Source organism: Diuraphis noxia, unplaced genomic scaffold (assembly GCF_037042655.1).
Source record: "Diuraphis noxia isolate RWA-SAM2 unplaced genomic scaffold, SU_Dnox_SAM2 contig0001, whole genome shotgun sequence".
NCBI lineage: Eukaryota > Metazoa > Arthropoda > Insecta > Hemiptera > Aphididae > Diuraphis > Diuraphis noxia.
In genome coordinates this window covers 23712967-23737077 of record NW_028301711.1, presented here as the reverse complement: position 1 = coordinate 23737077, position 24111 = coordinate 23712967, and the positions used below count along the sequence as shown (strand labels likewise).

The following is a 24111-nucleotide window of genomic DNA, read 5'->3' as shown; positions in this document are numbered from 1 at the left end:
CTGAGACTGTGATTTATTATTTTAATACATCATAGACATACATCTGTATAGCCCAAATGCTTGAACGCGATTAGGTATATTTATAGGTATCTTATATGTGTGTGGTATACAAAAGCTGGTTCTGACGCTGAGCACTCAACATAAAAAACAATGAGAGATGTGACCAACATGACTTAACCTAAGACATAACAATGACACCATCCTTATAAATTATGTAGCCAAATTGTAGTAACAAACAAATTTTAAGAACCTTATTTTATTATTAGAAAAACTTAAGTTAACGAATAAATTAAACAACAGTTTTATAAATACTAATCGAATTAGAAAAATAATTTTAGGAACCCTATGCTTTATAAAGGTACCTATAGGTACCTACATTTATTTTAACAAATATATATTTTAATAATAATAATTTATTAATTGAAAATAAAATACGAAATAAATTAAATTAAGTACACTGTGATTTACATACATGTAAATAAAAAAAAAAAAAAATACTTTTCTTCGTCTTTATAAATTATAAGTCATCTCTTTTTTTAATGAAAAAATACATTTATACGGCATCTGTAGGTAAATAGTGTGAATAAACGATAACGACCAAGATGTTTTTTTGTATTTGCATTTAATTTGTTCTTCATTGTAGATCATCTAGAAGTATTAAAACTTAAAAGTTATTCTGTAATTTGATCAGAAATAAGTTTTTTAGACATTCGTTCAAGATTCTGGAGAATATTATTGACATATTGTCTCATACCTACCTAGGTGTTTCTTTTAAATTCATGGCATATTTTATGATCTGAAATTTAAAACAACACTAAACTAGGTACGTAATTTAAAATAATGATTAGATAACATTGACCCAAGCGAGTTCTGGTCAAAATAAGTTAACAAAGATTTTGGGATAATGTTGGACAAAAATTAAAGTTTTTTTTCTTTCGTAAAACGTGTGTTTTCAGCACTGATAAGAAATTAAGAATAACGACAACACAATAAAAATATTTAAATATTAAAATTAATACCAGACATCACACTAGCAAATGCCGAGTAAAGCATATTAAGATGAAATTAATTTTCAGATATAAGGGGGGGGGGGCAATGGGGACAATTGCCCAGCACCCTCACCGTTCAAAAAAAAGTATCTTATATTCCATTTTTTTTTTTTTTTTTTATTTGGGCCCGTCCAAATATATGCTCTTATATTCTTCTATTCTATTACAATTAGTACTGCAGATTTTACGATAACACTATAGTCAACAATTTATATATTTTTAAATTAACTACGCCGTAATACAAGGGGTTTACCACCACTCAAGGCTTGCTGTTGATTGTCGCTACGTGTGCCATCGTACCATTCATTACAAAATCATTTAGTTTAATGCCTGATGTTAACAAGCTTAACTCCAGAAAACAGGGTTAATTCAAAGCATAAGTGATGGAACTTTTTAACTCAATGCTTGATAATCAAGAGGATTTTGATATGATCAATCCAAGAGGTCCTCTCGTTGTGAATACTGCTTACAGTAGCAGTTCATCTGGACCACCCTCCAACATCAGTGATAACACTTTAGCGTCATATGCGATACCATCTTCAAATGGACATGTAAATTTTGGACCTCCAAATATAGAAGACCAGCAACAACAATTCCGAAATCAACACCAAAATCAATCGAATTTTCAGTATGATACATACATGTAAAATGTATCATGATAAATTAATTAACATATTATACCTACCTAATGTTGCTATACAAAATAATGTATTTTAAAAAAGAAGTACAAAAAATAAATAAACTATAAAACTTACCTTATTGTTATCAATAATCTTTCCTCAGCTGGAATACTTCTCCTAAAGTTATAGATTGTATTCAACTTCTTTATTCTGTCTTCAAATAGACTCAAAAGCTCATTAAAATTGTAATATTCATTCGGCAGTAGTTCTAAAAAATTTTCTGGATCGTTTCTTAGTTCATGAATAAAACCAGAAATATTTCTCTTTTGGTTGATTGGGTGAACCCAAAATCTATTTTGTTTATCATTTTCCAATTCCAAAAACTCCGAAAATTGCCACAACAAAATATTCACATCTACTTCTTTATCCATGTTTGGAGTAGGGAAACAAACTAAACACTTATTAAAACTTGTAAGCTTATTAACTTATTAACACTTGTAAATCTTGGTAAACACTTTATTACTACAACTGATGATAATCATGTACTGAAATAATCTTGTTGTAGCAAAACAATTTCAAAATTTTGTCACAGTCAGTGCGTTTCCTTTTTATTTTCGCATCATATATTTTACAACAAAATGTTGCATTGAGCTACGAAATGTTGCAGCCGGTGCGTTTCCTGCTTAAGAGTTATCGCGCATTTGTTCACATTTGTTCTCGTATCTCATACGAAACTTTAGCTAACTGTGGACACTACACTTTTTGCATTTTTTCATATTTTATAAAATTATATTTAAGTAAACGAGTTTTAGATTTATGTCAATCGAATTATCAAATAAATTGTAAATTACGCTGATGCAACGCCGTACAATTACAGTGATAAATGATAATATAGTATAACGGTAATTTCGTATTTGGTATTTGGTTCTAATTTATATTATCTGCTGATTAAGGTAATATTATATTGCATATATTTTATGCAATTTAAAGAACTATAAAACATTAACCCTGTTAATAAATCAAGTTATTAATAAGAAGAACCTTGTAATGCTCATAGTTACACATTTTTGAATCGAAATTTTATTGATTTGTGTTCAAACTAATTATAAAATCTCTAAAAAATAAGTTATTTTTTTGTAAATTATGATTTATTTTAATCAATAATTTATAATTACTAGTACGAATACATCGTTATCATTCATAAGTACAAATCGGTCAAAATACCTATTATACTTGCATTTCTACCGACCATCATGACCACTGCTATAAAAATATATTTTTTATTCCAGAAATTAATGATAAGTGAAAAGAGAAAAGTGAGTTCTTGAATGCTATTTAAAAAAATTAATAATTTAGTAAACGATCGCAATGATATTGACGAAACATTGATACTATCCACTTCTAAATTTTTGACACCTTCAGTAAACGATTAAAATAATATTGACAAAACATTAATATCGTCCACGTCCAAAGTGTTAACGCCTCTAATTGATAACCTAGGACTCCAAGTTCTACAAATTTGACTTATCCAGCTTTAAATAGTGATACTGAAGTAATAACTAAATCATATGATATTGGCTTATACGTACAACAAATTATATAATATGATTATACTATATATAATATATTAAAAACTATAGGGTTGCACCAAAGAGTTATATCTATCCATTTTCTTTGTAAAATTCAAAAAGAAAAGAAATACGTCGATATTTATATCAAAAACATTTGGATATATATCCAATCAGTTATGTAGGTATTCAGAAAGCCAAAAAGTACTTTATTGTAAATATTGTACTTTATTTTACTCTAGTATTGGAAAACAAAATGAAATAACTCTTGGTTTTCTAGTAAATAAAACCATTAAAAAGTTTTAAAAATTTTATGGGAAACGTGGGAGATCTTCACTCCCACAAAACAACTAAATATTTATTATCATATTGAATCAGTTTTTAAGGCGCAGGATTTTATTAAAACATATGAAAAATCTTCTTTTGAAGTTGTTGGGCAGAAAGATTCTAACCATGTGAAACAAATAACAGAAAATAAAAATAGGTCGCGCCCAATCATTAAGTTGGTATTAATCTTAGCTCACTAGCATATAACATTTAGGGATCATCGGGATGACGGACCTTTGTTTAGAAATAACGAACTAATTTTATTTTCCAAATTGAATGAGTGGAATTTTAAAGAAAAATTAAAATTTCGAATAGTCTGGTGATAAGAAATTAGAAGAACATTTAAAAAAATATAAGCTCCAAAGCTACTTTGCTACTGATATCAGTAAGACTGCACAGAATGATAAATTAAATTATATCCATCTGTAGAAAGGGGAAATGATTTTAAGGAAGGAATATTGGAATAAAGAAAAAAAATGATATTCCTGATACAGCTCTAAGCTCTTCAGAACACTGTGATAAAGATATTATGTTTCCAACCATACATTCACTGTTAAAAATGTTGGCTAGTTTTACTGTTAGTATCTATAGCTTCAGTAGAGAGAAGTTTTTCTGCTCTTAAAAGAGTAAAAACTTGACTGCGATGCAACATGTTACAAGAAAGACTCTCTGGATTGGCGATCAATCATTGTCACCGAGATCAACAAGTTGACATAGACGAAGTGTTCGATATTTTTTCAAAAAATAAAAGGAAAAAGGACTTTATAATTTAAAATATTTTATTCATAATATTATTATATAATATAGTCATACAAATTTTTTAAATATTATAAAATGGTAATTTTTTTAGTATTTTTGAATTTTAGATAAATACCTATTTATAAAGGTTAATTAATTTTGTTTTTATAAATACAGCATGTTAATGTACAGTAAAATTGTGTCTATTACAGTTATTCTTCCTTATCTAGAAAATCAATGACTTTTTTTTTTAAATAGATGATAACCTTATTTTAGTTGATAACTAACAAATTACCCCCTCCCCCTTATCCGCCCTTGTCACTGGTTTGTTTTATAGTTAAATATGAGATTCTTCTTGATGTTTCTTAATGTCTTGTGTATGTTAGTACGAGGCGTGTCCAGAAAGTAAGTTCCGTTGGGCAATAAAAACATGTAAATGTGTAAATTTTATTATAAATTTTATTTGAATATAAAATACATGTATTACTCTATTTTTCAACATAGTTACCACCATTATTTAAGCACTTATCATATCGAGGTACTAGTTTTTGTATCCCTTCATCATAGAAAGATGACGCCTGTGATTGTAACCATGCGCTAATAGCCTTTTTCACCTCATCATCTTCGTTGAAGTTCTGGCCACCCATAAATGATTTCATGTGTAAAAAAAGATGAAAATCACTGGGTGCCAAATCTAGGATGATTAAATTGTTCCCATGCAAAAATAAAAATAGAAAACGGAACTTACTTTCTGGATATACCTCGTATATTATGTTATCAACGATTCTTATTTCCACAAACTCAGTCATGATTCTCGAAAATAATTCCTTATTCATTAAGTCATTAAATGAAAGATCGTTGTATGGAAGTTTTACTGTATATAAATTATTATTTTTCAATTTATTAGTTTTTTTTATTTGCCAATTAAATGAGACTTCGCTAACTAAATTAACTTCGTAGCCCGTTAAAAATCCTACCTCTTACTCTTATAGGTATGTTTCAAACTTCATCTTGATTCATTACGGTATCGATAGACTGGTACGTTGCCGTGTCACCTGGAATTTCGTTTAGAATGGTGATATTGATTGTATTTATATTATAGTTTTTGGCTGCCAATATAGTCTCTGCACTAAGCCATTGACGATTTCTGCAATTTTTTGGTAGATTTGGGAAATATACATTATAAATTAACTCATTGGTCGTTATTGCTGTTATTTTACAGAAATTTTTTGACAATGTGATATGAAAAAACTCAAAATATCAATAAAACTTGTAATGCCATAGATGCACGTGTCAAATTTTGTCATAATCCGTTCAGTCGTATAAAGGACAGACAGACATAAATTCATCGATATATTATATAGGGTGTAGCAGAAAAACCTGACCAAAAAAATAACTGAATTTTGCCAATTCATAGTATGACCAAATTTTTTAATATTATATGATAAATAAATAATTTAAGAAATAATATATTATTCATATCAGAAAATTCTCAAAAATCATATTTTTTAAAAAGTCGTTGCGTTCCAAATTAATTTAACCAAAAAAATATTGAATTAAAAAAAAATTCTAAAAAACAAACTACTCGAATTAGATAATTAGATAAATCTTTTTACCATAAAAATTGTTTTTATAATCAGATCCACAAATGTGCTATTTTTAATTTATCCAACTTTTTTTTAAAATTAATTTTATTTTTATTTTCAGTACTAAAATATGAAACATAAAAAAATGTATTATACATGTAGTGCTAAGTTCACTTAGTGAACAAAAAAAAAAAAAAAATAAAAAATAAAAAATATTAATGTGAAAAAAGTTGGTCCAAAAGTCAGTTTTATATCTGTACCCTTATATATAAAGGAATTTGTCCTTTGGAGGAATCTACGTAGAGCTCAAATAACATGGCAGATCTTGTTGAAATTTCCAGGATGGATTAATATTATAATTTCACCATGCTTAAAGAAAGGATTTTTGTGAAATTCAATCCCTAAAGGTGAAATTAATTGGTTTTAAGTATACAAGTATACAAGAGTGCCGCCATCTATCAAACAATATCTAATTTCAAGTATTCTTCTTCTTCTATATTTAGAATAATCAATCTAACCAATCTGCCAGTCTGATTTGTGAATTTCAACCATCCAGAACGTCACTCAAACACATACAAAAAAATTCATACAAATCGGTCTAGCCATTTTGGAGGAGTTCAGAAACATACACACACGTGCAGTAGAATTTTATATATAAAGATATATTATATAATACAATTTGTTTTATCCAGCTAATAATCTTGTTGTTGATGCCTTAAATAAGAATTGCAAAAATAAATAAAAATAAATTTATTTATTTTATTTTTCTGTTAAAAGTAGAGCAACTTATTACAATTGTCAATCTCCCATTAATCTAGTCTAGAATAAATAAAAAAGTAAGATAACTAATCAAAGACGCATCGATTAACATATAATCAATAAACTATATTCTATGTTCTTAATAGGTACCTGATGAACACAACACAGAAAATATATTTATTTTAAAACACACCAAAACTCTCAACATTCAGATTATAATTTAAGACGAAAATAAATTTTCATAAATCAGTTCTATAAAATATTAAATACTCTTTATGAAAAATTGTATACCATCAATATTATTGAAATATTGAACAATTTATCATACAGTTTTATTAGGTTTCCCGTATTTAAAATAGTATTGGATATCCAATCTTTATAAAAGTAAACAAATAAATATCCAGATTGGAGGTGAGAGCTTCCACATTTCACTCCTCCTAAATTATGTGCATTGTATATGAAGTTAGCTAATCCATATAAATATCCGTTACAAATCAATGGTCCTCCGCTATCACCAGGGCATAGATTATGAATATTTGGTTTCGAACACAATGTTATATTCGAAAAGAATTCTCTATTTAAAAATGAAAATTGTATAAATTTTTTACCAAATATATTTTACTTATATTTAGTACGTTGTGGGTAAAAGGTGAAATAGACACTCTATATGACCATACATTACACTTAAGTTAGTCATATATCCAACATTTTCATAATTCATAGATTTTTCAGTTTGGCCATATCCAATAGCTATGCAATTTAAATTCTTCGCAATACTAAATTCATTAGGATGACCAGATACATTTATATAATGGCTCACATCGTTAAACGCATATTCTATCTAAACTACAAATGTAATATTAGTAGGATATAATGTATTAATTTACGTAAAATTTTACCTACTTGTATAAATATTTGAACTAAACAATAGTATTATAATGAAACAGCACAAATTTATTTCAAAAATAGTTGAAATATTATTATATAATTAAGATGGGCGCTGGATTTGTGCAAAATATTATAAAACTAAACTATCGCTGAGTAACATAATTATGTTTATATCAAAATTATTATTTAAGTCTTAAGATTTTAGCCCCGTGAGTGTAATAGGTGAGCTTCGTAGGTACGAGTTGATTATCGGGTACCTGTTTACCTGCACCGATACCATTGAGTTGATTCCCGGGTGATTAAGAGGTACGTATGGGGTCATTATATATTTTTTTCAATGTTTAGTAAAATATTTAGCCTATTTCCATAACTCCATAAACCCAACGAGGAGGTAAGCTGACAAGTTTCTAAAAAATGTTTTTTTTTTTGTTTTTTCATATTTTGAAAATCATTCAATTTTTATTTATTAATTATTTTTTTATTATATTATATTCATTATTAATTAAAAAAATTTAATAATTTGGTAAAAATGTCTATCACATAGTTTTTATAAATTGGTATCTGAAGGCAATGAGCGAATCAACTCACCTATCTATACTCACTCCACCATTGCTATTAGAAGGGTAACGACCAGCAATCTTGCATTTAGCTCTACACGCACATACACCAGGATGACTATTTATTCGGGAGTTTTAAGCGAAACTATTTTTTAAATTATATAGACACCTGCCGTTATAGTTCTGTAAAGAATACTAGATAAGATAAAGCTAACCTTAATTATCTCATGTTGACTAATATAATCACGGAATATTTGAACTTAAACAATTGTGATAATTCTTTAGTTATAATAATTTTTAAACCTAAATCATCATAAAATTATTCGTGATATTTTGGGAACTTTATAATATGTGAAAGACAAAAGTACATTTTAACTTATAATACTTATATATTGACGAAAACAGGTTATGTCTTGGCATGTATATTTAGTCCCATTCATTTTCTGAGCTTTTAATTCATTACAAATAGGTTAGAAGGTATAATAGATCAAGTAGCTCTTTATCAACTGTTTTTACCTTTAAACTAATATAATAATCAATCTTAAAAATTTTTTTTATAACCAAATAATGACCCTATAATAAGCAATAATTATTATTACTATTTGTCCATATTCTTTGGAAAATTCATAAATTTGCAATAAAAAAAATGAAGTGCAAGTCATCGAGATAAAATATTGCCTAAAGATCCTTGCTATGGTTGTAAAAAAAAATTAAAATTGGTTTAATGGTTCCAGAGATTGCTCCGAATGAACAATTTTTATTCTTTATATATTAGTACCTACAGATAAATGGCGCAATTAAATTGGCTCCCAAATACAGAATTTAGTATTGAATTGGATGCCCAACGTTTTTTTTTCAAAAATGTATTGGTTATCAAAATGTTGTCGATAATTAATTTAAAGTTAATCGTTATGCCCTAGTATAATTGACGTCGGCTACACTAATGATAACAAAATTAATTTTTAGTGATTCTTAAATTGCATTCCTATATTTTAAATCGTTACATCGAAATATATATATATATATTTTAGTTTGTTTTAGATTATTAATACGAAAATCTGCAAGAAAGGAAAAAAATAAATATTATTTATATATATTTATATGTATATGTATATTGTATATATATATTTATTTATTTTTTATTGAATTTGAATTTTTAAAGATATTTTTTAGATTGATAAATAGTTGGCAAATACTAGAAAATCTAATTTTGAAGTTGGCAAATTAAAAATTTAAATAAAAACAAAATTGGCATTAAATACAGAAAAATATGTTTTATTTTGAAATTTTGTTTTTTATTTAATTTTTTTTAATTTGTCAACTTCAAAATAAGATTTACTAGTATTTACTAACTAGTTATCAATCTGAGAAATATCTTTAAAAATCTAATTTTAATAAAAAATAAATATTCAATTAAAAAAATTTTTATTCAACCAGGCTTTTTTTTTATTAAATCAATATTATAATGGTAAAAGGTTAGAAAAATATTTAATCACAGAAGTGTGTATAACCTAAAAAAGTCTAGTTGAATAAAAAATCTATAAAAAAAACCTTAGTAAAACACCTGTAATTAATAAAAAATGATCTATTTTTAATAAACAATTTATATTAAATAAAAAAATCTTTATTTAATTAAACAAATCTAAAAAAAATTAAAAAATAAATCTAAATAGAAATAAAAATGAATCAAGAATGATTTAAAATATAAAAAACCTTAGTTAATTATTTTTTTTATGAATTATTAACATACATAATTGTTATACGTATTATTAAACACATTTTAAAATTTGTAACTCCTTACTTACTATGTCAAAATAAATTAAAACAGACTTATTTTGCTTTTTCCTAACGCTATTTCCCTAACAGGCTAGGGCCTAGCCACTAGGCTCAACTTGTGTAAAACACATAACATGTATCAATAAGTATCACAATATTTTTCCTTGGTAAATATTTAACTGGAATTTTTTTTATTCTTGATTGTATGTACATACTTACCCTCAATAAACTGATATCATTTCTTCCCGTATAATCATCATATGATTCGTGTTGATATATTTTTTTAACATATCTCTTCAACTTCCTACTCATATTTATATATCGGTACACCTATAACAACAGAAAACTAGAATTATTATAATAACTAGTAATAAATGCAATGAATATATATCTATATTGTATCACATTGGAAGTATTTGTTACCACTATATTATATTTATCAACTTTGTTTGTGCAATGTGCAGCGGTTAACACGAATAGTGGTAAAATCAACGACCCCGTGCACATACCCTCATATTCATTGGATTTCGTATATTTAAAATAAACCACGAATGGATATTTCTGGATATCAAAAAATTCTCCATGGGATATTAGCTCTTTGTTTTCATTATTTAACTCTTTAGGTTCAATTGGTGCTGTCCCCGCTAACACATATTTCATCAACTGGAATACAATAAAGACTTTTTGCATTTTGTCTAAAGCAAAAATTCTACTCGTGTATTATTCAATAAAAATTGTAATGATATATAACGTATTGATTATGAGTTATTTTCAACACTGTTACCTAAGCGACAAAATATATCCAGTTAAATACTGAGTATAAGATTCAAATTTATAATTCACGTACATCTACAATTGACCAATTAAAATATTCCGAAGCAATTTAACAATGTTAATTTGGAGAAGCGTATATAAGTTATGTTAAAACTTGGAAAATTTTTTACGTTTCTGAGATATGATATCAGATAGAACAAACCATTTAAGTTACGGTATTGCCTTTTTTAGGGTTTAGGGAGGACTCGAAAAGTCACTACACTATCGAACGTCCATGGAGGCATGGGAGAAGAATCGTATCCATGCGATATATGTGACGATTCATGATCTAAAGGTATCAGAATCTAGAGTACCTTGTGAATACAGTTCTTCGAGAGTTGACAGGTGGATGATAAGTCATGGATTATAGCAGACTCACAAAAATACGGAGATAGTTATGTTAACGAAGAGGTAGGTATACATCTCGCCTCGACTCAGCATAGACATACATCTTATTACTCGGGTCTGATATGTTTGCCCGACACTCAAATACCCGACACCTCAATTGCCTGACACCATTTTCCCGATACTACTTTTACCCGACAATGTATTTGCCCGACAACACATTTGCCCGACAATGCATTTTCCGAACAATACATTTGCTTGACATTACATTTTGCATTTTTTTACTGTAAGTACGTAATATTATTATAGGTGGTACCTTTTTTTTATTTTCATTATTTTATTATTATAGCTTTTTAAACAGACAATAATATTGTTCTGCGTTAAAGTATTAAAGTAGGTAAGTAAAACTACATAAAGTAATAATGTGGTGGATATACTAAACTGCTATTTACGATAAGATTTTTTTCCCAATTAACCGATAGGTGATAGACAGACAGCGAGTAGACTTGTATGAACTACTATTTGCGACACGAACTATGATCATAGTTCGTGATTTGCGATAAGATATTATTCTTTCCCAAATAGATAGGCGATAGATAGACAGTAGGTTTTAGACTGTAGGATTAGTTATATAATTTTGAATAATTTTTGACACACATTTATGTATAATATAACTTGATATTGTCGACTGTCGGACAAATGTATTATTATTAATTATTATATTAGTTATATGTATAATTTTGAATAATTTTTGACACACATTTATGTATAATATAACTTGATATTGCCGCCTGTCGGACAAATGTATGAATTTTTGAATATATACCTAATAATATATAATATTATAATAATAATATATTTTTGAATATATTGTCGGGCAAATGTTTTGTTCGGGAAATGCTTTGTCGGGCAAATGTGTTGTCGGGCAAATGGAGTCGGGAAATTGAGGTGTCTGGCAATTGAATGTCGGGAAAGTGTACTGATCCCCTTATTACTCTGAGCAACCATATCTGGTACCTATGTGTTTTCCTAAACACCAGACAGATAGTCATAATCATCAAAAACTATGTGGTAAACCCGTCGAGGCTGTAACAAAAATGTAACTTCAGCCATGGCCATAGCTTGACTGATACCTAACAACAGCGGCATCATTTAGTGAAAGAGCAGATTAATCAGTATATCAGTACAATAGTTGAAATCCATCTCTTGTATGCTGCTCAAATTCAGACAAGTACATTAAATGTAATGCCAAAAGTAGAATGAATCTATAAATAATCCAGATATCCATAGTCTTCAGAGCTATCAGAGCTTACTTGACTATTGAAGCAGCTATCCTCCAGCTGACATGCCACTTGTTGATCTCTTAGAGTCAGAGAAGAAGAGTATCAAATTCAGAATTTCTTGGAGACTTCAACCTGGTGTTCCTTGTCTTTGTCAAAACTATTGAGCGTAAAGTCAATATCAGTGAGTGGTACATGTTATGAACGTCCCCACGTGAACCTGTAATGTTCTGTTATATTTAATATTGTGTCTCTGGTTGTATCCGAAAACGACAATATTTGTTGAAACCGTTCTCTGTGTAGCGGGTGATAATCAAATATTGCTTAATAGTTTATTAATAAAAAGAATACACGTTTTAGAGTTGAATGAGAATATTATATTTTATTAGTTTTAAAAAATGAAATTTATACTACAAACACACTACTTAACTCGAATGAGTCGGGTTCAAGACTAAATTGCCGACAGGACCGATACTATAGTCTTGTCATGCATAAGCAAAATATCTAAGATAAGACACCTACATACAGGCGTTGTTATATTCTGTAAAACAAGCGTCTCTATAGTTTCTATAGTGGTGGGCATATAACACACAGGAGATAGATCGTCTCCGTTAAGGCCCCTGGACACATGCTGTCTCGTTTTAGAAATCGCAAGACAGGAGGACAGAATGATACCTAGGGTTATGTCGTTTCGTGGACATAATATGTTATTTAGACACTAACAGATCATGTTTTAGATAGGTACTATCTTCATTACATGGGCAAAACCATCTATCTACACTCCATGCACTTCTCTAGCATGTCTACACACGTTCTTCCAAGGTCAGAAATGTGACAGAATATACGTTGAATTGCGTATAGGTTGTTTGGGTTACTTAAAAGATTGACTATATGTCAGACATTTTATGTGGGCTTGTCTTCAAAGACTTATCGCTGAACCACTTCATCAAGGGCGAGGTTCTCAAGAAGGAGTCCAAATAGATTTTATCAGGATCTTCTATAAAATGATAGAGGTGATACTGATTTTCAAAGAAGAAGAGAAAAGCATACGCCCGGTGGTCGAGGCTGCGAATCAAGCATGATTTATCGAGTGACTGGCTAAGAAGGCTAAGGAATATACCGATGAGTAAGAAGTGTATCATTTAGCTTAATACCGGTCAAAATATTCCGCAATTATTTAATTCTAAATTTAAACCTTTTTATACAAGTTACATAGATATTAATACATTTATAGAATACACAAAATGAATTAAAATTTGTTTGATTAATTTGAGAAAGTTAAAACAAAATTGTTGTATTAATTTTATCATATCCTTTAACAATAGAAATTAACCACTTGTCCTAATTTTTATACTTTTGTTTTTTTTTAAATTTTTTTTTTAGGTACACCAGCTGCATGTTGTTCCATTTTAGCCTCTTGCAGACCTTGTTCTCGCTTTAGTTTATTTATGAATTTCCATACTGTTACATGGTTATCTGCCAGTGCAGAATTAAACGCTCTGTGCCATTCTTTTACTGCATTATTGTTCCTGGGAGAGCCCCTTGAATTACAATATCAAACATATACCATATTTTAATTGGAAAAGTAGGTGCTTTTCGTCTACCACCTTATACCACCCTATCCACGTGTCCTCAAATTAATCAACAACTGTTTGTAAATCTTTTTCATTTTCTACGTAGTAGTTGGAGTTAATTATTTTTTCAAATGCAGAAATAAGTAATAACATTATTAACAAGAACAAAAACAAGAGCTGATAATACTTTTTTATTTTGAGGGAAATTATTACGTCTATAGAATTAAATTCGTGTAGATAAAAATAATATGCAATTTCATAAATATCCAAGCCCAATTTATTAAATTATATTAGGTATTATATATTTATATCTGCATTCTAATAATTAATCATAAATCAACAAATCTGATACATACCAATCATTTTATTTTTTACATATAGGTAGGTATTTTATACATTTTTGTTTTTGTCAAAAAGGAAATCGGCTTATGAGAAGGGTAAATGTTTGATCCAAAACGGACTCAAGACGGTGTAATCCAACACCAAAGATAGATACTTCCAATAAAATAAGTTTCAATTAGGTACACTGAGGTCCATCATAAGTCAAAACCTGGAATTTAATAATTATTTCAACATTTCAAGGTCATACGTGATAATTATTCTTAAAATAATTTTATATTTCCTATAACGTTTCTTGTATAATAAAACTACCTAATTATAAGTATTTTACTCGTGGTACTATAAGGTTAAATTTTTCAATAACATTTTTATTCCAAAATTTGTTATAAATAAATTATTTAATGATATTTCATTTAATTCATTTGAAACTAAATTAGTAATACTGTTATATTATTAAAGAATTTTCAATTTCAGTTGTTACTTATGATAATTGAATTTTTTTAAGATAAAAAAAAAAAATTAATATTTGTATTTTTATAGATTTCTGGAAAGTTAAATAATTAACATAAAAATAAATTTGAGGTAAATATTCTATGAATAATCTAGATATTATGGCATCATTATCAATGTAAATGTATTATTTTAATAATGAAATATATGTTTTTGTATGAAAAATATTATTCCATTTCGAATAATTTTTATTAGATAATAATATCATACTGTTCAAAATATAATTTTTTTAAATATTATGTGTAACAGTTCCTAACATTTTTCTCTCATCGTTCCAATCTTATACGTTCTTAAATATATTTTTTGGTATTTATACCTGCTATTTAAAATATTTAAAAACTATTGTCCTTACACTCACAAAACATTTTTATATCTAATAATTACAATTATTATATGATATCTATATTTTTATATATTTGTCCGATATACATAAATCTATTGAAATAACTGTTGTTAATAATTGAATATAACATATAAGAAAAAGATTATATTTAGGTATATTTAATTTAATTATAACCAACAACCTTATAAATTCCATTTTACTGACAATGTATTATGTATATTAAAGATTAAGTGTATTCTATCAGTCAAAAGGTATCAAAACTATTAGATATTCATATAGGTAGATACCTGCAGTAAAAAATAAATGTAATAATGTGCAATAAATGTTTATTAATGATATATATCATGAAAAAATAGGTACTTAAACATTACTTAAACTATAACACTTAAATTAATCGCTTTAATCTGATAAAATAACCACTTATAAATTCAGATAAACAAAGTAATGAAATACGTTCTTACGATTTACAATATGATTAGTTTTTTTGTATATCATCGTTTATAAAATTCACTACTTAAATAATTAGTTTTGTTATATTTAAAACATATAAAGAACAAAATAAAATGGTAAATATTTATATTATTTAACTATAAATGTGACATATTGAAATATATAATACACATAACATAATATATTATATACCTTAAATTAAAATTGTGAATTTTAATAATCATAGGAGGTCTTAAAAAAATATTAACCATCAATTTTATAAAATATTTATATAAGTTCAAGTAATTGAATGGGCATTTCAACTTTTAGGATGTGAAAGAGCTTCGTTTCTATGACCATCATCAGAATGATGGAAATGGGTTATCGGATCAAAGCACGTCGACAGATGTTATTGGAAAAACCACAATGAACGATGAATGTTACGTGAATAAGGGATTTAATGATTCAAATAGCTTAAAAGAAGAATTATCAAATAAGGCAAGTCAAATTTGACAATTATGTGTTATTCTATCATTTTATTTCTAAGCATTCAATAATTATCATTCGTAGACAAATTTTATTCTAAATCTACTTATTTGTAACATAAATAGTTAATATAATTTTTACATTTTTATGTCTTCTGATTACATTAGGAAAATTTTACCAAATGCGCTTATTGTTTTTATAGATGTTCTCTTCAACAGCTTCGCCTGACTCCTAAAATTTTAAACAAATTCTTAGTATTTGGGGATAATTTTGTCCTAACTCTTTAAGTGCCATTGCTTATAAATTACAAAACTTATGAATAACATAAATAATGAATACTATTATCGATTAATCACCTTGTATTTATATTTAATTCATAATGTTAGAATATGGAATATAGATATAGATTACTTGGCCATAATAATAATATTAATAATTACAATATCAAATTTAGAATAATATTGTTTCCAATTGGCGAGTTACGTAATATGTTTTAAATTATGATTAAAAGTGTTTTCAATCAATAGAATTATTACACTTGTCACAATGATAAATTCTTTAAATATTTATTTATCATTTATCTTTAAATTGATAACATGACACCCTAGAAATGATTACAAAGCTGAATGTGTAAATAATTAACTTTATCGTTTTGTGTGAAATTATAACATTAACAAAATTATAACATTTTTAGTTATATTAACACTGTATATGGTGTATGCTCAATGCTCATATATTCCTTTCACACATGCATATAAATTTAATTAAATAAATACATAATATAAGAAATATATTTTAACATATAATAATATAATAATAAAATATAGGTACCTATTAAAAAATTACTTATTAATGATAGACGTAGAACAAATTATTAATCTATAATAATAATATTTAGAAGTCTAGAATATAAATTTTAAATATAAGTAGGTATATAGTATTTTATAGATTAAATTTGTTTATTGTAGGTAATTATTTATGTTCGTAATTTAAAATGTTATCTAGTCAAATACATTTGAAGTATATAGTGTTTTTTTGGTTTAAATTAATAAGTCGATTTCCAAACAAAATGTTATTGATATCTAAGCAATGTTTTTTTTTTTTTTTTTTTTTTTTTTAATTTGCCTTTTTAAGCAATGTTAAAATTGTATTTTTCAACATTGATTTATTTGTATTATATTAAGAAAATGAATTCAATGTGATAATGATTTATAAATTGATTTTTATAAAAGACAACATTATTTATAATTATATATATTTTTTTAAATATCAATTGACACTAATTCTATTTTGAACTGTTGTATGATATTTTTATGTTAATATCAATAATACCGATACTGTATTTTTAATTTTTATACTATTTTTAAACAGCAGTTGTAAATATTTTTTTTTTTAACTGTGAAAAAATGGATTTATCCATGATAGGTGAATTATACTAGACAAATATTTATATACATTTATGATTATTATTATAAGGGGTTTACATTATACCAACTTGGAAGAAGGTTATTGGCAATCATGAACTAATCGGGGTCAGGGAGGCCATGGACATTACAGATTTCGAACAATAATGGGTCCATTATGGTGCGTGGTACATTTCCCGTAATAAATGGATAATAATATATTCATATATTATATATATATTGATTTACTAGGCCCCAAGCCGAAAATTAGGTTAATTTTTCTACACAATTAATAATAGAAAATGCAGAGGCTACAGTCTCCCCCACTTAAAATTTGGTCCTGTTTTGTTTCACGACTTGCATCTATGCCTTAATGATGTATCATAAGGTATAAATTAGAGATTTTAGAATATTAAGACTAATGTTTATAAAGTTAAAACAAGTTACTGTTAACTACTATTTATTAATCGCCAGTCATTCAATGTTAAATTCCATTTTTTTTATGTTACAGATTGAGGTAGATCCAAATCATCTATCTAAAAATGTGATTATAACTTCTGATAGACCATCACTGACGACGCAAGATGGGTACATTAATAATGCATTCGAAGATGGCCCTCAGAATGCAGATAATGTGAACGACAAACATAAAGTACGTATAAATATAACACATAATCTTCATTCATCCTTCATCCACCCAGGATAGCAAAATATTACGAATATAATACCTACATTGAGCCATCGAGCTTTACAATTTCTGTTGAATTTATTAACAGAACATAATAAAATAAATTTCACATCATATATTACCTATATTACAAACTTTTACTTAAACTTCTAAAATACAATTGTACATCATATAATTAATTATATTAATAATATCGATGTAATATATATTTAGTAAATAATTCTTCTTTAATCAGATTTTTTTTTATTTGGACATGATATTTTAAATGTAATTTTACTGTTTTTTTTTTTTCATATTATAGCAACTTAATTATTAGTTGTTGTTTTATTATTTAATCTTAAACACCTAATATAGGTAATTAAACAGTTTTTTTGATTGTTTGATAACCCATTACTTTAAAATTTGTTAATTAATGTTAATGATTTAAGACTTTGGATTAAATTTGAAAAGTATAAATGTCAACTACTATAATTTTCATATAACAAATAACTTGTTTTTATAAACTGTTGATTATAAAGTAGGTATTACATTAGTGATGTTAAGTCAGAAAAACATTATTTATTATCCCAAAATATTCAAATACATCTTAAATGCTTACTAAATCTTATATTCTACAAAAAATGCTATAAGACTTAAGCAAATAATAATAGGTAGTAAAAATATCCTTACGAAACATATAAAATATCCTCTAAGAATTAACTAGAGCTTCATTTTCCTTCACAATTCTTAAGGAATAATTCCAGAACAATATGATAGTTCTATGTTATAAAGAAAATATTTTACAGTAAAAATTCCTTATAAAAAATGTATCATCCCGAGAAGTTCTCCAAGGCGTTTGAATCGCAAATGGTGCTGTAATCTTTTGAATAATAATAATAAAAAAAAAAATTAATATTGTGAAGAATAAGGTGGTTTTTGTTAGGTATGTCTGATTCGAACTAGGCTACGAACGTTTTCTCGCATTCTCCCACCCCTTGTGCATAAGATAACGGAAATCCAATTCACAATACACAATTTCCTTGTACACAATAGTTTAAACTTGTTTAAAAATAGATTGATTGTCTAACCAATCTTAGAAAGTTGAAAAACTAAACAAACAACAGACATTTTAAATGAAACAAAACCACCCTTAGTATATTTGCTTATTGTGTTTTTATCCCAACTTCGGTTCAATTATTCGATTTTCTTCATTAACAAAAGTTATGAACGTCTGAATTTAGAACTTTTATATTTTCTTCAAATTCATTAAATTTAAATTATTTTTTGTAATTTGAGAATATTATTTGGATGTGTTTGATAATTTTAAAGTGAAATATAAAAAATAATAATGTATAGTAAATTACTTAAATAGCAGTATAACTATTATATTGAAAATGATACCTAGTATATAGGCTAACAGTCCATTTTCGATTAGAATCGTATATCATATAAAAGTGTATTACCTACATAGGTACATTAGATTTAGTCGATTGATACATACTGTTTATCAGTTGGTATCCACTTCCCACTTTTTTAAATATGTTTTTAGTTATTCGTTTAGAAAATGTTTTAAATAATTTTTAACGTATGGAGTCTCATATAATATTAATACTGAATTACATGTCATTTTTATTATTGAACATAAGAAATCAATATATTTATTTTATACATTCATAGAAAACTAGGTATCTATACCTAACCTATGATAACAAATAGGGCTCAGATTTCAATGCATCTGCGTTTTTATTTTGGAATGTCTTATTCGATACTTTCCAATCTGTAAATGTGTTTCAAATAATCCATAATTCCATAACACCTAACCAAAACATTTTTATGTGTAATTTTTGATATTTTAATGTTTTTTAAGGAATCTTTGGTTTAATATTCGTAGGTATTATCTATGACTGAAAAAATTGAATTCATTGAAATATAAAAATAGTACTCCGTATTATAAACATTTTCATTTTGAACTATGTATAAAAATAGGTTTTAAATTAGACAAGACTGAAATTTATTTTTATGTCACACCAATCAATAAATTGATTTAATTGCATATAACTTTTATTGGAATATTATTGTGTAGTTCAGCGGTGCAGTGCAATACAAATGTAATTTGCTCAATTCAATTTTTTACTTATTATTAATAAGTAAGTAATAACAATATGAACTAATGACATAATTAATACATATTACATACCTAATATATTTGTTTTTGGGTTAACTCACACAACTATAAAAGTATAGAAACCCTAGTCTAAGACAGGAAAATACAACTCCATCTTTATATTTTTTTCTTATCTTATAAATTGTGTTGATTTGTTTAAACAGGGGACGGTGCCACGGGCACATGACGTCGCTGCAATTACTTCCTCTACAATAGAGAACCAAATTACAAAACTGGATGAAGACAATAATGGAGTGGTGGCCGTTAATTTGGAAACGAAAGAAAAGAAGTGGAAAGTACAATCTGTCGGATGGGATTCAAATAAGAGTATAATGATGTTGGGTTTGGTATTAGCTTTTGATGTATGGGCAGCAATATTTGTTTGTTTCAAAACAAACATATTTCCCAATATTTTTAACTAAATTATATAGTATCGGTATCTAATGTATTGAATGATTATTATCACGACAAATTAATAACATTTTAATATTTGTATGTTAGTTAAATAGTTAAAATTAATTAATTGTTTTTGCATTTGTTTCATTTATTTTAATAATTCATAAAATCATAATATAATTTAAAAAAATTGTTTGTTAATTTTTTTAAGGTAAATATTATACGTTATCTATTTTCAGAAATGTAAATTTTACTACTTAGTAGACGTATTGAGAACATTTTCTACTGAAACCATAAAAAACGTAAAATAAATTCCCTCTTAAGCATAACCTGGTGCACTACCGTGGTTTCAGATGGATTTCTTGTTCAACATTAAATATGTAAATAGTATAATTAACACATCAAAAAAAAATACGTATCTATATTCATAGAGTATTGAGTCTGTATTGTATATATTTTGTATTAATCGAAAACATATAAATAGACGACCACGGTAAAATTCAAAATTACTAAAATAAAAACTTAAATAAATCAATAAATTATGAGTAATATATTCATCTAAATAAACAAATTTTTTAATAAATTACTGAAAAATATTAAATTAAAATGTATTTAAAATTAATAGCTGTCATGGTATCCTATTAAAAACGTTACCTTCATTACCATCAATTTTTTGTTTTATTTTATTTATCATTATTTAGGATGATAGTTGATAGTAGTTGAAGGGGAAGAGAATCTTAAGTTTTACAAAAAATTATTTATTTTTTAAAATACAAATTAGCAATAACTAAGGAAAGGGATTAAAAGCAAATTTTATTCTTTATATTATATATAAATTATAAATATTATAAATTTATAAATACTAAATTATTTTATAATAGGTATAATATTCTGAAACATGCTTTTGAATTTTTAACTTTGTTTCATCAATCAAACAAATTAAAATATTTAATTTAATGTTATTTTGATTTTATAATAATGGTTTGAAATGGTTAGTCTGTCATTTTGGCTTATTGTTTGAATATTTTGTTTGGAGAATATAACATTTGATGACAATTTAGCCTAAATAAATTCCAAATAAACCAATTTTGTTTTTTTTTTTTTTTGCATTTATGCTTTTTTCTTTTTTTCTTGCTTTTTTCAGTTATTTTAGGCGTGGAATTTTTTATATTATGTTTATTATGCTATATCATTAAAAAAATTTGATTTAATTAATAAGAAAATCTGGAACACGCAGTACCAACTAAATTAATATATTATTGCATGGTTTTCTATATGTATAAAAATATTATGTCAGACAAAAGAGTCAGTTTCACTTCTTAAAATCTTGCCAATACATGGTAGTGAATTATTTTTTTAATTTAAATTAAGTTTTCAATATATTCTATTCAGTTTTATATAACTAATTTATGTTAATTTTTGGTCATGCTTTATTTTTGCTTTAAAAAAAAAATAAATAAATAAATATAATTCATTTTTGCTTTTTAAATTAATTTTGTGATTTTTTGTTATTTATTATGCTTAAAATCCAAGTTCTAGTTATCACGTAGTTTTTAGCTGTACACCTGACCAAATCGGTGGGTATGCAAATGGTACAACACGGTCTAAAATGTCAATTGATCATTCTGCCTAGGCAGAAATATATTAAAGATAGTACATAACTGTCGTTTTCTTAAAAAAAAAAAAAATCATAATTATAACATTTTTTTTTAATGAACTTAAAAACATCAACAGCAAAAGTTATTAATTTTTGTTTAATATCTACATAATGAGTGATTTTTAGAACTAAAATTATACAATTAATATCGTGTTAATTTTGTGTGATTTCCAATAACATTAATAGGTAGTATGGTTATCGTTAGCAGAAAGATAAATTGTATTGTATATGCCGGTTTTTCTTAGAAAAGCTAACATATTTGCTATGTTATCGATGCCTGGTTCTAATGCTTCATTTATAATTATCACATTTAAATAATACAATTACTAAATTTTGTGTTAATCATTTTCACTAAAAATGTTGTTAGAAACAAATTTTAAAAGCCTTTTTGTTTAATCCTTGTAACAACATTATTAAATATTGTATTTTTTTAATGCGTATTTCTTAGTTTTTTTGAGTATTTAAATCCACACCCTAATAATTGTTGTATTAAGCGTTTAATATAGATATAAGTTAAAAGGATGTAAAAATAATAAATGTTAGTAAGTAAAAACTAGGTTAAGAAAACAACTGCAGGTAATAGTTAGATAAGCATAACAGTTAAAATTCTATATTAATAACATTAAACATAAATGCAACTAGATTAAGAAAACAATTAGGTAATATAATAACAATTATCTATAATTTAATCATTGTCAAAATATGTAACTAGGTTAAGTTAAATATCGATTATACTTATTCGATTGTAGTGTTTTCGATTTTAAGATTAATATTTAAGAATTATGTAGACATAGAAAAAGGGTCAGAGTGTAAAGACATAGAAAAAGGGCCACTCGATTACCACCGGACGTCAAAGTGTTTAATAAAAGTGCTTATAATTATTAATTTGTTCGTTTATTTGTGTACTTCGGTGATCGGCGTATAAGACATAATGAAATTGTTTAAAACTACTCTTATAAATATCTTAATCTACATTTCTTTTTATATATTGGTAACATTAGTAAGGTTTTTTCCATTTTATTTCATACAAATTTTATATATACGCCACTGTAAAAAATATGATTGTAAATTTTATGAACTTTTTCATATAAAAATGAATTTATATTTGTGGGAGGTGAGTACCCACTATAATTCAGCCTTTCCCATTTTCAAGTACAATAAGAACATCATAATATGTAGCTTAATATGGCTACGGAAAAATATAAAATTAACATGAACATGTTTCTATAATGATATATATATAAAAAAAAACATATATGAATTAACTCGTAAAACAATTACGTACAATTGAAACGTCGCCGTCGGAGGCTTAGCTTAAAAATTATTATAACCACTGTACCACTGCATTAACTCCACGGCCGGACAAGATACTTACTTTCATATTTCGAAATAGAATCATAATAATAACAACATTCATGTGCGATGTACAGGAATTTGTATTGCTACAGTGATTTGATTCATATAATATGCCAATAATATTACTTATGTAGGTACTAGAAAATATACAATTGCATTGTTTATTCACACCATACAAACTATACATCATTTTAATACAAAGGATAGATAATAAATTCAAAAATATAATATACGAAAATGGTACAGAGACGTAACCGCAGTGATATTATATTAAAGTAAACTTATATTACAAATTAAAAATATTTGAAGAAAAATAAACAAATACGTGAAACACAGTGATATTAATTGTCTTGTTTTGCTCATTTTGATACGGGAAATAGCTAGTTATACGTATATTACTATTGGATGTTTAATATTTACACTGTTCCTAATGACTAATGAAATGAAAGATCTTTGTGTTCACGAAAAAAAACTAATGAAT

At 26.2% G+C, this 24111-nt stretch overlaps 2 protein-coding genes across 2 annotated transcripts; one reads left to right on the top strand and one right to left on the bottom strand.

The window, feature by feature from the left end:
* Nucleotides 1–6920: 6920 nt before the first annotated feature.
* LOC107172999 (snake venom serine protease KN14-like) lies at nucleotides 6921–10558 on the bottom strand. The gene is made up of 4 exons (XM_015523341.2): nucleotides 10292–10558; nucleotides 10088–10198; nucleotides 7283–7488; nucleotides 6921–7221 (listed from the first exon to the last, which is right to left on the bottom strand). Exons 1-4 carry the CDS (start codon nucleotides 10556–10558, stop codon nucleotides 6921–6923), a joined length of 885 nt encoding a protein of 294 aa, XP_015378827.2.
* A 4962-nt stretch (nucleotides 10559–15520) lies between these two features.
* Nucleotides 15521–23159, top strand: LOC107173008 (uncharacterized). Its single transcript, XM_015523356.2, has 4 exons — nucleotides 15521–15638; nucleotides 15832–15999; nucleotides 17902–18042; nucleotides 20386–23159. Exons 1-4 carry the CDS (start codon nucleotides 15636–15638, stop codon nucleotides 20641–20643), a joined length of 570 nt encoding a protein of 189 aa, XP_015378842.1. The 5' UTR covers nucleotides 15521–15635; the 3' UTR covers nucleotides 20644–23159.
* Nucleotides 23160–24111: the final 952 nt, after the last annotated feature.

Bases quoted from the DNA above. Each gene is read 5' to 3' on its own strand.
- LOC107172999 (XM_015523341.2), bottom strand. From the start codon at position 10,558: ATGCAAAAAGTCTTTATTGTATTCCAGTTGATGAAATATGTGTTAGCG. The intron at 7,489-10,087 runs GTAAGTATGTAC...TTTGTAGTTTAG, and splicing joins ATGATATCAGTTTATTGAGG to ATAGAATATGCGTTTAACGA. The intron at 7,222-7,282 runs GTACTAAATATA...ATTTTTAAATAG, and splicing joins TTTCACCTTTTACCCACAAC to AGAATTCTTTTCGAATATAA.
- LOC107173008 (XM_015523356.2), top strand. The intron at 16,000-17,901 runs GCAAGTCAAATT...TTTATGTTACAG, and splicing joins AAGAAGAATTATCAAATAAG to ATTGAGGTAGATCCAAATCA. The intron at 18,043-20,385 runs GTACGTATAAAT...TTGTTTAAACAG, and splicing joins ATGTGAACGACAAACATAAA to GGGACGGTGCCACGGGCACA.